Source organism: Mustela putorius, unplaced genomic scaffold (genome assembly GCF_011764305.1).
Source record: "Mustela putorius furo isolate JIRA1106 unplaced genomic scaffold, ASM1176430v1.1 tig00000765_pilon_pilon_pilon, whole genome shotgun sequence".
Classification (NCBI taxonomy): Eukaryota; Metazoa; Chordata; class Mammalia; order Carnivora; family Mustelidae; genus Mustela; species Mustela putorius.
In genome coordinates this window covers 10430939-10445017 of record NW_025421470.1, presented here as the reverse complement: position 1 = coordinate 10445017, position 14079 = coordinate 10430939, and the positions used below count along the sequence as shown (strand labels likewise).

Here is a 14079-nt window from a genome sequence, read left to right as displayed (position 1 = left end):
GCCCTTCCGATGGGGATGCCACACACCCCACGGCCCAGGCCAGGCTCCCCCTGCCAGTGAGTGGGCTCCTGTGAACCTTGAACTCCATCTGGCACAAAGGACTCACCCACATACTGTGTTAAGAGACTTGACCAAACTGGCTTCTCCCCAACCTCCACACTAGGCTCTCTCTATAAAGGTGACCCCAGCCCTATGCTGAGTCTTTGCTCAAGAAAACACAGTGCTGCCCAAGCACAACATGTATGTGGTCCCATAAGGAGCATCCTGTGTACGATCCACTTGCCGAACTGTTTTCAGCAATCCTCCACCTACCCCCTTGTGGAGCCTTCCATGTCCCCCTGGCTCCAGTCCCTTCTTACTCCTTTTTTGTTTTCAGCTTTGTCTCAGTTGGAGTGGAGCTCAGTCTGTCCAGCAGTCTCCTCCTTCTTCTGTGGCCATCCTAACGTAATCTGTCTTACTGCCTTTAGTAAAGGTCCGCTGCTGTTTTTTCTTTAACACTGTGCCTTAGTCAGCTCAGATGACCATAACAAAATACCACAGGCCGGGAGCTTAGACAGCAGATGTTTACTTCCCACAGTTCTGGAGTCTAGGAGTCCAAGATCAAGGTGTCGGCAGATTCGGTGTCTGGTGAGGAAATTGCCACCTTATTGCTTCACACAATGGAAAGAGAGCCCTGGTGTTTTTCTTTAGATAAGGACCCTAAACCCATTATGGGGGCTCTACCCTCTTAACCTCGTCTAACCCCAACACCCCCCACAGATCTCACCTCTAAATACCACTATAATGGGCCGTGGAGCACCTGGGTGGCGCAGTCAGTCAAGGGTCCAACTCTTAGTTTCAGCTTAGGTTGTGATCTCAAGGTTGTGTGATGGAGACCCACATCGGGCTCTGTGCGCGGCATGGAGTCAGCTTGAGATTCTCCCCCTCTCTCTGTATCCCTCCTTGCCCATGCACACACTCTCTCAAAGAAATAAATACATCTTTAAATACCGTTACAATGGGGATTAGGATGTCAACATACACATTTGGAGGGGACACAAACATTCAGCCCAGGGGACACCATCAACACCCTGACTCCCTTATGTGCCATTCTCCACTGGCCTCTGTCCTGGACAGCTGTTACCACTGCCTTCCATCATGGGTGACTAGATGCCCTCCTGCCAGTGAGGGGCCTCCTACATCCCAGTGCTCTCTGTGCACCTGGCCACCGGCACTGGCTCCCCTGTCCCCTGAGAAACTGTTTCCTGCTGCCCAGAGACGACGGCCTAGCTCAGGTCCAGGCAACCCCACAAACTTTTCCACCCTCCAGTGGCTGCAACCAGAGCTTTACCAATGGGGTCTAAACCCCAGCCTTGGGGAGGGGACTCCCTTCCAAGTTTGTCCTTCTCTGGGCACTCTCCCTCAGCCCTCCCATATGCTTTAGAGTTCTTTTTATATTTTTATAGTTTCTTATCATTGTTGAATAGTCTGTTTAATGAAACTTCCTCTGTTCACATGACCGTATGGTATGTCTCCAGCTTTATTTGTGGGTGTTACCATGGAGGCGGCATAGCACGTGGGGATACAGAGGATGGGTAACAGACAGAAGGAACAATCAAGGTACAATGACGCTTAGTACCTGGTCCATACTGAGTCCTTTTATTTTAACTTTTATTATTTTCACAGGAGTATTGTTATTTTTTTAAAGCACATCTGTAGAAGGCTGGGCAAGGGGAGAAGGCTTTCTGGAAGCAATGATATCTGAGCTGATTTGAAGACAGACGAATGAATGGGGCATCTGGGCAACAGGGCAGCCACTATGGCCAAGGCTGGAAGCTTACCCGGCTCCTAAGGCCACTATAAGGACCCAAGTGAGACACACAGATAAATGTACTTCGTAAATGCACAGAGAGATTGTGAACAATAGTGATCCAATTACTTTTGCTTGCTGGAACTACCTTCTTCCTTAAGAACAACGAACTTCCTTGTTTAAATTCAATGTTCATTAGATTTTGTCTGGGGACTGGACATTTCCACCAGAAGAAGTGCCCAGTGAAAATTGTTAGGACCTATTGTTCCCAAGGAAATAGCTCTCATTGTAAGTAATGAAACTGACACACTAGTGCATCCTTCTTCATTCAGCAAATATTGATTCTGTGTTTTGCAAGGAATTGGTAATGTCAAAATTATTCTCTCTCTTAATCTTGAGAGCTTGACATCTTGAGGTTTGAGGAGGCGAGTGGGCAGCTACTCCTCTACCCTTGACCGAAGAATGTTCTTCCTCCATCGGGGAAGGTTGTCCTCTTAGAGCCAGTGTGCAGCTTCGGAAGGGGGGCACGTGGAGTGGGGAGGGAGGATGGGGACACCCACCTAGCCAGCCAGATCAGCCAAATCAACCCTGGTGATCAATGGGGTGACAGATGTCACAGTCAGGTCTCCCTCACACCCTCTTGTCTTTATTCTTAAGTTATGATTGTCCTTCTCTGGTGATGGGCAAGTCACTGGAAAGACATTTCTCAATGTGTTCTGCCATACTGCTAGGTCCCTAACCTACTCCCCCTCTGTATCTTTTCTCCTTCCCTTGAGAAGGGAATTCTTCTCTTGGTCTCCTATAGAACAGTTCCCCCACGTTCATGAGCCCTTGGGGTCTCACTTCCTGTACCAAACATTTGGCAAACAAGTGCAGTTCCCAGCCTGGGAGAGATTCTGTTAAATAAAACTTTTACTTTGGCTCATCCAAGTGTTTACGAAGTGTTAGAGCAGCCATGGAGGAGACACCAGTTCTGCCTTAGGGGTCAAGATGTTTTCAAGGAAGGTAACACCTGGGCAACAGTCTTTTTATTGGTATTTTTCTCCACAGACTTTTCCTTAGGAGGAAGCACATGACTCGGCCTTAGCCAGAGTTCTCTATTCCTTGGGCCCACCCTCAGTGATTGGTCTAAGGGGTAGACACCTACTGTACCTGATCCAAAGCAATATTCTCTCTGACATTTGACACTTGAGCAGAGGCGCAGAGAGGCAGAATGGAAAGTGAGCCATCTTCTGGGAGGACCATAGAGACATGGTTAGAGACACAATTCTCCAGCAGGGGCCTCTGAGGGAAGGCTCTGAGCAGACTAACATCTCTCCTTCCCAAGGCCTGGTTATGCTGCTGTCCTTTTGATTCTGGGAGCTACCCCAGCTGCCTTCTCACAAATCCTCTTTTTGTGAGGAGAGGTCAAAAGTTGGCTGCAGTCGGTTTCTATTGCTGCCAAGAGAAGAACTTTAACTTTAATTGAAGAGTGAGTTGACATTCTTCTGCTCTAGTGGAAATCTAGACAATCAGAATCCGTTAAAAGAATCAGAGCCACCAGCCACTCTAGGAACTGCTGGTAAATACTGACAAATATTTAGTCTTTAATTTTTTAATTAATTTTTAAAAATGTGATGGGGTGCCTGGCTGGCATAGCTAAGCACCTGCCTCTTGGTTTCACCTCAGGTCATGACCTCAGGGTCCTAGGATTGAGCCTCTCTCCGGCTCCGTACTCAGCGTGAAGTCTGCTTGGAATTCTCTCTCCCCTCTCCCTTGGTCCTTCCTCCTCCCCACCACTGTCTGTATCTTTCTCTCTAAAATGAACCTTAAAAAAATAAACAAAATAAAATAAAATGTTGTGATAATTACATCGCACATGAAAATGCAGCTGAGCTGATTAGAATTCTATTTAGAATAGAACTGTTCCAAACACACAGGAAAACTCTGGTAACCTGGGTTTGATTTGGTAGAAATCATGGCACCATCAGCCACAAATCCCCAGAGGAACCATTCCTGGAAACTGTTAACCAGATCCATTCTGCATTGATTTTAAATAATTTCCATTTCAGAGGAAGGTCTTTATCTGACCTGATCCCCTAATCTTGGGGGTAACTTACAATAAGGATAAAGAAAGAAAAGGTGTCTGGAATGTTGGGAATCAGCTGTCTCCACGAGGGTTGATGGAATGTGCAAATCTCTTCCCCACTTGCTGAACTGAACACCCACACACGGTGGTCCTAGTACCTTTCCTACTAGTCCGACTACGTGGGGTTTGCCAAGATAGTTGTGGACTTCTCTCAGCCTGAGCATTTTATATTTAAGACATTTTGCATAAAATATTCATAATACTTGTGTCCCACCAGTCTTGCTTAAAATGGGGACTTCACGGATGTTGTCCCCATCCAGGAACACATCTTCCATGCAAACTGTAAGTCCAGCTCCCCAGAAAACAGGTTAATTTGGATCAAGAAACAGTTAGGTGTCCTGGGAAAATGTCCTTGGATCTCATGTAACTAATGATATCTGAGTGGCAATGGGAAGATGGCAGCTTTGCACCTTAGGGAACACCACAGGAACCTGTTCCTGATCACATGTCTAACATGACAAGTCCTCCTTGGGGACTTGAGTCAAGAGTTGGGGATTAAATGGAACAGAATTACATTGAATGCTCCTTGAGAGGTCAAGTGATGTGAAGTATTAAAAGTGATCATTGAGCTGATATAAGAAGAATACCAAATCTTCTTTTGCCTAAAACACAAAAATCCTAGAAATACAAAAACCTTGGTGAAAGAAGGGGTTCCAACTTATCACATCGTATTGCTCCTCTTTTCAAATGCTATTTCAAGACCCACTTCCCTCAGGAAATTATTTATCCAGTAGTATCATATAGGATATTTTTGGTTGAGAGGGGTCAGAAAGCTTAATAAAGGAAATTTATCGGCTCACAAACTGAAACAGTCCTGTGGCAAATTAAGGCTTTGGGACAGTTTGATTGGGACTCTAGTCTCTATGATTTTCTCAGTTCCTTGCCTATGTTAGCTTTTGCCCTCAAGTTGGCTTTTCTAACGTTGGCAAAAAGGCTCCAGCAGTTACAGGCTCAGATCTGCATTTAACACTATCCTGAGCAAGACAGAACTTTAATGTTCCAGGATCTCCCTTTAAAATCTTTCCAGATTCTGAGTGGGTGGACCAGCTCCCTTAAGTCATGAGTCCATCTTGGACCCAATCAGCGAAGCCAGGAAATGGAATGTACTGATTGGACTAACCTATGTCTCTTATTTCAGCCCTTGAGCTAGGAGTAGTTTCAGCTTCCTCACTGCCATATGGATCTCCAAATGCAAATCAAGGGTGGTTGGGTTAAGGAAGGGGGAAATGCCTGCTGGAGAAGCAACCAACAGGAGAGGATGGAATCTCCAGATTTACTGAAGTTCTGACTTTACACTCCTATTGTAATACATTCCATGTTCCTATTTGCTCTGGATTACATTTTTGTCTTTATTTCTTTCTTCTGTTTCATCCTGCCCTATAAACATCTCAAACATATGGATGATGCCCAGCTCTAACTATATAAACAAGCCAACACTTATGTTGGAGAACCTAAAAAAGTAAAAAAGAAAAATACTTGGAAGTCGACCCTATCCTCTGAAAACGTAAGCTTGGGATTTAAGTCTGACTTTTATGAAATTGTGGTGCTGGTTGCAGACCACTGTTTTCAGACAGGGAAAAAAAAATTATTTTGGTTGTAGTCCAGGGAATGTCTCCAAAAACGGAGCTGGATAAACTTCATAGATGTTGGTATAACATATAATTTATCAGTTTGCCTGCTGAAAGCCATTTGCAGAAGTTTGGCTAATCATGCTCTCTCTAAATTAATTACTCATTTAGGCGAGGTCTTATCTCTTTTTAGTCTGAGACAAGTATATAAGTAACAGATATTTATAACACATTTGAGTTGAATCATATGATGTCTAATATAACAAAACCTAAAAGTAACTCTTTGTTTTGTCTACATGTAAAACTTGAATCTCCTGGATTTGATTCAGAGCTCAGGTCATCAACTGTTTTGCAGATTGGTTCTCTTATAGAACAAGGTGCTGTAGCCATTGCTTGCAGACTAATTGCCAGTGGAATAGTCATGCCCTTTTCCACAATAGTATAACCACCAGCCCCCACTATCAAATCACAACCCAACACTACCACCATCAAAATCAATCATCAACCACCACCACCATCATCCACATTGACCATCACTACACTACCACTACCACCACCATCAACATGAACCACCACCAGCATGACCATAATCAACATCAACCATTGACTGCCACCATCATCACTACCACCAACACCACCATGAACATTAACCACTACCATCAATACCACTAGAATCAGCCATCGCTATGATCACCACTAACACTGATACCACCATCAGCATCAACTACCATCACCACTATGAACACAGGACTTATATTTTACATATTTATTTTTACTTTGAAAAATATATTCATGTGCATGATTTCATTAGCTCTTATCTATTTTACAAGATTGGCAGAACAAACATTATTATTCTCATTTTATCTGTGTGCAGACTAAGGTCTAGAGAAATGAGATGGTGTGTTCAAGGACATCAAAGTGTCCTTAACTAGAGTTTGATTCTTCTGACTCCAGAACCAATGCTCTTTTTCAATAGATGCCATGACCTCAATGAAAATGAAGAACCTTGGTTTTATAGTCAAGTGAGAACGTCTAGAATGAATGGCTCTTTGAAACCATACAGCCCACTGCTGTGTGTTCCAGGTGAGAGCCACAAGTTGTTCAAAGTTCATGTGACCCCCTGGAAGTTGAAAACTTGAATCCAGGATGCTCAATTCCAAATTCAGCCTTCTTTCCATGACAAGAGGCTACATTCACATATACCCTCAGGAATCTCCTAGATTCTCTGAGAACACTGAATGCTCCAAGTCCTTCCCCAGATTGCAAGCTTTCCCGGTGAAGGGTATGACCAGAAGCTGCCGCCCCTGCTGTCCTGTCTCAAAGTGCCACAAAGCCTGAGAAGGAAATGGGACACTGGCTCCGATCACACTCCCATTGGCCTAAGTGCCCCAGGGATGCTCTTCCAGCCCCATTCAAGTACCCGACTCCTCTCTCAACATTCCAGGTAAACTCAAAGCTGTCTCCCCTGGTAGGAAGGTTGGGCCTCTTCTGTGGAGTTCAGCGTGCCTTGACTTTCAAGGGATCCCCTGGATTTCAGTTTGGCACTCACTGTTTTTATATTTTGGCCCCAGGCTGGCCTGGCCGGGCTGGAGGACAGCTCTGTTGCTGATGGTCAGTGTAGAGCATTCGGCCACCTTGCTCTGGAGACCTTTCTTTTTGAGTTCGGAGGTCAGATTGGAGTAGTAAATATCTTCCAAAGATTTATCATTCTTTCTGAGGATGTTGCTGGCCAACCGGAAGAGGAAGATCACTCCGTAGATGCCAATGATGGTGAGAATGTACCAGGCGGCGCTGGTCCCATCTGGAAGTTTCAGGGCCCTGGTGGAGTTGGTGCTGCTCCTCCCCTCCATGTGGTCCCTCAGCAGGGAGCTGAGACCAGTGCTGGCCTGGGTCTGGTTGGGGATTCCCTGAGGTGTCCACTTGGTCACTGAGAAACAGAGAGATCCAGATGAGACCCAGCATCCTGGGTTCAGGGCTTCCTGGCCAAGCCAATGATCAGTGGGAAACATGGGGGAGAGGGGGTACTGCTTCAAGGGGCTCTCTCTGTTGAATGGGCAGGAGTCTAACAACACATATATAGAGAGAGGTTTTGGGGAAGGATGGATACTAAATATGAATATATGAAAAAGTGATCTAACCATGGTATAGTGTGCAATCATGTGCATAAAAGAAGGGAGGCTGGGTATTTGCTCGAAGCCCATATATGCATAAAATATCTGCGAGAATACACAAGAAGTCGGTACCTATAGTTGCTCTTGGGGAAGAGAATTGAAGGATGAGACGTACTTTTCACTGGCCCACTTGTGTACATTTCGTACCATGTATGTTTATCTTCAAAAAGGAGTTGATTTAAAAAGGAAACGATACAAGTGGACACTTTCCCGGTCTCCTTGGAGAAGTGCCCCTGGGTAGTGACACTGTGTGCCCTTCCGAGATCAGAAGATTAAAATCTTAATTGCTGTTTAATTCAAAACTGTTTTCTCTCCTCGAAGAGCCAGTGCACATGAAATGAAAGCCACAGAAATAGTACATAAAACTGTGAGACATTTTCTGATTGAACTTCACTGGCTCAAATCCCTGTTTCTCGCCCTCTGCAAACACAGAGGCATTCAGATGTGTCATGGGATGTAGCCCAGAGCCTGCTGCGTGGGCCACAGCTTCTCCACAAATGCTATCTATCTGGCATTTGTTTGTTGCTAATTCATTTTACTAATGCAAGATGCAGAGAGGTTGGTATTTTTTTTTATTACAATTAATTGCTGGAATAAGCGAATGATCTTATTACTTTGAGATGAAGGGAGAAACAGTTTAAAAATAACTCTATAAACCATATGTGACAAAGCCTACATGAACAGATTTAATTGTATAAAATTGGTCACCCAGAACAAACAATACAATAATGAGGAGTTTTATACCACTGTTGGTGAAGGGGCTTGACAACTTGAAGTACGGACGAGTGAAAATTCCCATCATTATTAACAACAACAACTACAAAAAAGTCAACCCAACAAGGACATCATAAATCTCAATTAGAGCAAGAGAACACATGTTTATAAACCCAGACCTTTTCGAGAGTTGTTATAGAACGATGTGATATGTTCGAATACATAGAGAATACACCCACGCAAGAACTACAGGACATGACATTATTTTAAAACCTGTCCATTTCCACTTGAAAGAATCTCACTATATTAATTATTGCAGTCCATTACTCTTTTCTTTTTAAAAAAATAAGAATAAGTTGGTTGTATCTTAATGGATAGACATACCCTGTAGAAAGACAAACATTTTCCTCCGTGCATTTTGCACTTAATAATTTACTGATGGAAAATACAGCAGACCTTCTAGAACAGCCCATCCCTGTCTCCACGCCGATTACTCACGTTCCATGAGGCGGTCTTTTCCTTGACTCTTGGGGAGGCAAATTTAAGCGGCTGCGGTGGACAGAGAAGATAAAAGGAGAAGTCTTTCTTCCCTGCAGGTGGTCACAGTTCTAATGAAGCCCGGCTGCCCAGAGGTTCCTGAGCAGGGAGTAACATGATACCCAGAGTGTTTTAAGGCAGTGCCAAAGAGAAACTTCGCAGAGAAGAGAAGACTCCAGTTCATCAGGGGATCACAATTGATCTGTCTGCTTTTGGCTCAGAATACAAAACACTTCCTGGCTTACACGTGTTGAGAGGGTCTAAAGCAAAAGAATTTTTACAAACATGCTGGTACCAAGGAGTTCCCAGCTCTCCCGGGTCCCATCCAGGCCTGCAGGGCTGGGAGGCTTGCTGGAGGCTGGCTCATCTGCTCATAGCCTGGATGGTTCCTGGTTCCTGAACTCCCCTCTTCTGCACCTGTCCTAGGAGTGCCAGATGGTCAGGTGTGGTAGAGACCTGTTGTCATAGGGTCAGGAAACGCCAGGGTGAGGAGATACAAGCTTCCTCTTGGACTGTCTCCCGGATGAGGAAATCCAGCCAGGAAGGCACAGGCATGGGGTTGGCGGTGGGACACACCCCCTCAGGGATCAGTGGGCCGATAGGCCTGGCTGTGCGGAGTGGCACTTCCCTTCCCCACACTCCTGAGTCACAGCCCACACTGGAATCTAAGTACCTTTAACCAGAAAGTGCTAGAATAATAAGAGGCTGAGAGAAAAGAAAAGCAGGGATCTTCGGCAGGTTGTGAGCAGCCAATGTTCCCAGCCCCACTCCTGAATCCTCACCAAGACTAGCCCCTGCCAAACTTGTAAGGGTTGTTGGCTTTTAAGATGTAATTTGGTGGGAGCCTGGGTGGCGCAGTCGTTTGAACATCCAACTCTTGATTTCATCTTGGCTCATGATCTCGGGGTTGTGAGATCGAGCCCCGCATTGGGCCACGTGCTCAGTGTGGAGTCTGCCTGTCCCTGTCTCTCTCTGCTCCTCCCCCACCTCGCATGCGCACTTTCTGTCTCAAATAAATAAATAAAATCTTTAAGCCTGGGTGGCTCAGTCAGCTAAGCCTCTGCCCTCAGCTCAGGTCATGATCCCAGGGTCCTGGGGTTGAGCCCCACATTGAGCTCCCTGCTCAGTGGGGACCCTGCTTCCCCCTCTCCCTCTGGCCCTGCCGCTCCCCTTGCTTGTGCATGCTCTCTCTCTGTCAAATGCATAAATAAAATCTTTAAAAAACAAATAAAAATTAAAAATTAACAAAATGAAAAAGTAAGATGTAATTTAATAAAATTGTCATCAACACGGGACTAGACAAGAAAATTATCAAATAGGCCATATGATCCTGCTGTTCCACTCTTGGGCACGAATCTAGGAGAAATGGCACATACACCCAGACAAAAAGTTGCAGAAGGATATTCATGGTACTATTAGTCATGGCTACAACAAGAAAACAGTTCAAATGTCTTGATGTCTTGATAAAGGGGTGAATAAAATGCTACAACACGGATGGAGCTTGAAAACGTTAAGCCAGGGGCACCTAGGAGGCTCACTTGGCTAAGTGTCTGCTGTCGGCTCAGGTCATGATCCCGGAGTCCTGGGATCGAGTCCCGCATCGGGCGCCCTGCTCCTTCTCTCCTTTCATGCTCTCTGTCTCTCAAATAAATAAATAAAATCTTAAGAAGAAAGAAAATGTTAAGCCAAGTGAAGGAAGCCAGTCACAAAGAACAGTCTAGTGCGTGATTGCTTGTGTAGGAAACGTCCAGAACAGACAAATCTAGAAGGACAGGAAGTAGATTCGTGGTTTCCTCCAGTTGGGGTAGTGCTTGAGACCTGAAAACTAAGGGTACAAGGTTTCCTTCAGGGACGAAATAGGGTTCAACAATTTGTTGTGGTGCTGGTTCCACAGCTCTTCTTTAGTGAATACACTAAAAGCCATTGAATTGTGCTCTTTAAGTGGGTGAACTTTATGGGCTATGGATTCCGTTTCAATAACGTCACACAGGCGTACGAAGGAATACTATGGAGCCCAGACCAAGAAATGCAGAGGCTATTGGTGTGCTGGTGTGTAGAGCTCCCCCACATGCGTGGGTCCACGAAAACTGTAAAGAAGACAGCAAGTTACCCTCCATGTAAGGGGGAGGGGGAGGGGTGCCTAGGGGCTCAGTGGGTTGAGCATCCAACTCTTGATTCCAGCTCAGGTCCTGATCTCAGGGTGATGGGATCAAGTCCCACTTTGGGCTCTGCGCTCGGCGTGGAGTTTGCTTGAGACTATCTCTACCTCTCCTGCTGCTTCTCCCCCATCTTAACCCCCCCACCCAGGTCACTGTCTCTAAAATAAATAAATACAATCTTTTTTTTAAACAAAAAAGAGTAGGGGGAAGTCACACAGACCTAGTTTGCGTGTATAGGCATTGGAAAGCTGCTTTAAGGAAGCCGGAGAAAATCAGAGCAGAAGTTACTCGGAGAAGAAGAGAATTCGGTAGATGGAAGGCAGGAGTCGGGGGAGACTTCTCCCTGTATATTCTTTATGAATCTGAAGAAGTTTAACCATGTCTGTGCGTTCCCTGTTGCATAGCGAAAACATCCATGGACTAAACGCAACTCTTCATTCCACTTGTATTTCGACTCCTGCCATCTCTCTCTTTTTGGGGGGGGGGTGGGGGTGGCTGGACCCACACTTCGGGCTCTGTCACACAAACAGGGATTTGTCACATTGACCTGCAGAGGTGAGAAGGAGCAGAAAGGAGGGCCCCGGGTGACCGAGAGCAAAGGGTAGAACAGGGTCAGGAGTCAGGGCTCTGTCCCAGCTGCGCCCTCCCCTGTGATGCTGGGCAAGACCCTCCCCAGCCTGGAGCCGCTTTCCTGGCCTGTGAGGGGCGGAGCAGCGGGACCTGCTCCCATCTGGTCCCAGGAAGGCAGGAAGGAAGCCTGGGGAGGCGTGGGGAGGAGCCGCTCCCGCCCTGTGGAGGTGTCTGAAGGGGAAGGCTGTGTGTCAGCTTGAGGTCAGAAGGTTTCAGCATGCGGCCCAGCAGGACGACAGCATGGGGTGTGGGGAGCAAGAAGATCCAGAAAAATGGGGGCGACAAAGCAAGGCAGCCTCCGGTCTCCACCGTACAAGGCGCGCATAGCTCTGCGCAAGGTGGTCTCAGCCCCGTTTTGGCTTCTCTAATCCTGGGAAGCAGCAGTGTTATTCCCCCTTAAAGGGGGGGAGGGACATTCTTTCACGCTCAGAGAAGTGACTTGCCCTGGTGTCGCACAGATCCCAGATTCCAGCGAGCAGACGGCTGAAACCAAAGGCTTTCTCCTCCCAAACCCTGAATGTCACCTGCAGGCTGGACCCAGGGTCCCACGGATTTTCCCAGCTTGAACAGCAGGCTGTCCTTGCTGGGGTGTATCCATGACCTTGAAACCCGTCCTGTTGGCCAAAATGAAACCGTGATGTTAAAAGTCGGGAGAACGGGTATCCTTCAGCTGAAGACAAGTAACTAAAGGAAGCGGAAGGAAGACTCCATGGGCTTGGTCGTAGAATGGTCCACTGGCGCCCGGTTCACTTTTCGGGATGCATGTCTCACTTTGATGTAGACCGTACCCTGTTTCTTTCACATGGGAAGCCCGGATAGACCGTGGGAAAATAAAGTTTAAGGTTTATGTAGAAAACACAAATGTTATTTTTAAAAAAAAGAACTCTATAGTCTCTCATGGCTGTGGCCACATGGTACCATCTGATGAAAAATGCCCTTCCTGGGGCTGGGGAGGGGGTGGTCGAGGTCATGGTCCGAGGGACAGGGCGGCTGCCTGCCTTATGATGCCTTGTGGATGACGCCCGCTATTGTCATTCCCGAATGCTTACATAACAGTGAAATGGAACAACCTGTACCACCACGACCGCCAGGAATTTTCTTCCTATTTGTGTATGTCTTTTCAGACCTTCTGGTTCAGTCTAGACAAAGTGCAATCAAGCAAAGCCATTCACCTGGTAAATATTTCTCTGAGCTTCAGTTCTGGGAGAAAGGGATCCCCATACCCTTTGGCCTCTATGACATTAGAGAAGAAACCCTTCCAGAGAACCACAGCTTGTCTCTCTCTCTCTCTCCCATCCGCTCTCCTTCCCTTGTCTTTCTTTCCTTCCTTTTTTTTTTTTTTCTCTTCTTTTTGTTTCTCTACTAAAGAACCAGTCAGCTTAGAAGATGTGAGGATTAAATCTGACTCGCCGGGAAAAGAAGCAAATTGTCTTCACCTTTCAGGATGTCAGAATTGGCACTTTTAAGAAAAGGTCAATAAACACATGCTCATAACCACCCCTGACATTCTTTCTAAGGAATTTTTCTAGGGAAGGCACAACTCACCAACCAATTCTGACCCCTTGCAGCGCAGAAGGACATTAAAAATGACAGTTTGGGAGTCCTGCGGATGGCAGCCGAACTTCTCCCTTGCCTTGCCTCAGACAATGGACACTTACAGGCTCTCCCGACCAGGGGTGTAGATTCCTTTGTGGGATGTACAAACTTCCAGAGGCCATTTAAAAGATGTTTTGCGTATTTTAAAAATCTTTAACTTATATGTCATTCTTGCCTTTCCTTTTTAAAAAAATTTTTTTTTTTTTAAAGATTTATTTATTTGAGAGGTGCCTAGCTAGGTGACTCAGTAGGTTAAGCGTCTGCCTTCTGCGCAGGTCATGATCCTGGAGTCCTGGGATTGAGTCCTGTGTCGGGCTCCCAGCCCACTTCTCCCTCTCCCTCTGCCTGCCACTCCCCCTGCTTGTGCTTGCTGTCTCTCTCTGTCAAATAAATAAATAAAATCTTTAAAAATAAATAAACGTTTATTTATTTATTTGAGAGAGAGTGCACTCACAGTGGGGAGGAGCAGACAGAGTCTCAAGCAGACTCAGAACCGAGCATGGAGTTCTAGGTGGGGCTTGATCCCAGGACCGGGAGATCCTCCCCTGAGACAAAACCAAGAGTCAGTTGCTTAACTGAGTGCCCCACCCTCGTGCCCCTTGCCTTTCCTTTTTAATGTCATTGTCTCCATCATTTAGGGACATTTAATGTCATATGCTGTCTCCAGGGAGGTGCAGAGGGACACTCCCAGCCTGTGGAATTGGCAGTTCCAGGTTCTAGCTGGGGCTATCTTACTTTCTAACTATGGGATTGTGGTCAAGTCACTTCCCCACCCCAAACCTCAGCT

The 14079-nt window shown here is 46.1% G+C and overlaps 1 protein-coding gene across 1 annotated transcript; it reads right to left on the bottom strand.

The window, feature by feature from the left end:
• Nucleotides 1–6236: 6236 nt before the first annotated feature.
• SMIM34 (small integral membrane protein 34) lies at nucleotides 6237–9563 on the bottom strand. Its single transcript, XM_004757533.2, has 2 exons — nucleotides 8869–9563; nucleotides 6237–7412 (listed from the first exon to the last, which is right to left on the bottom strand). Exons 1-2 carry the CDS (start codon nucleotides 8873–8875, stop codon nucleotides 7000–7002), a joined length of 420 nt encoding a protein of 139 aa, XP_004757590.1. The 5' UTR covers nucleotides 8876–9563; the 3' UTR covers nucleotides 6237–6999.
• Between the last annotated feature and the right edge of the window lie 4516 nt (nucleotides 9564–14079).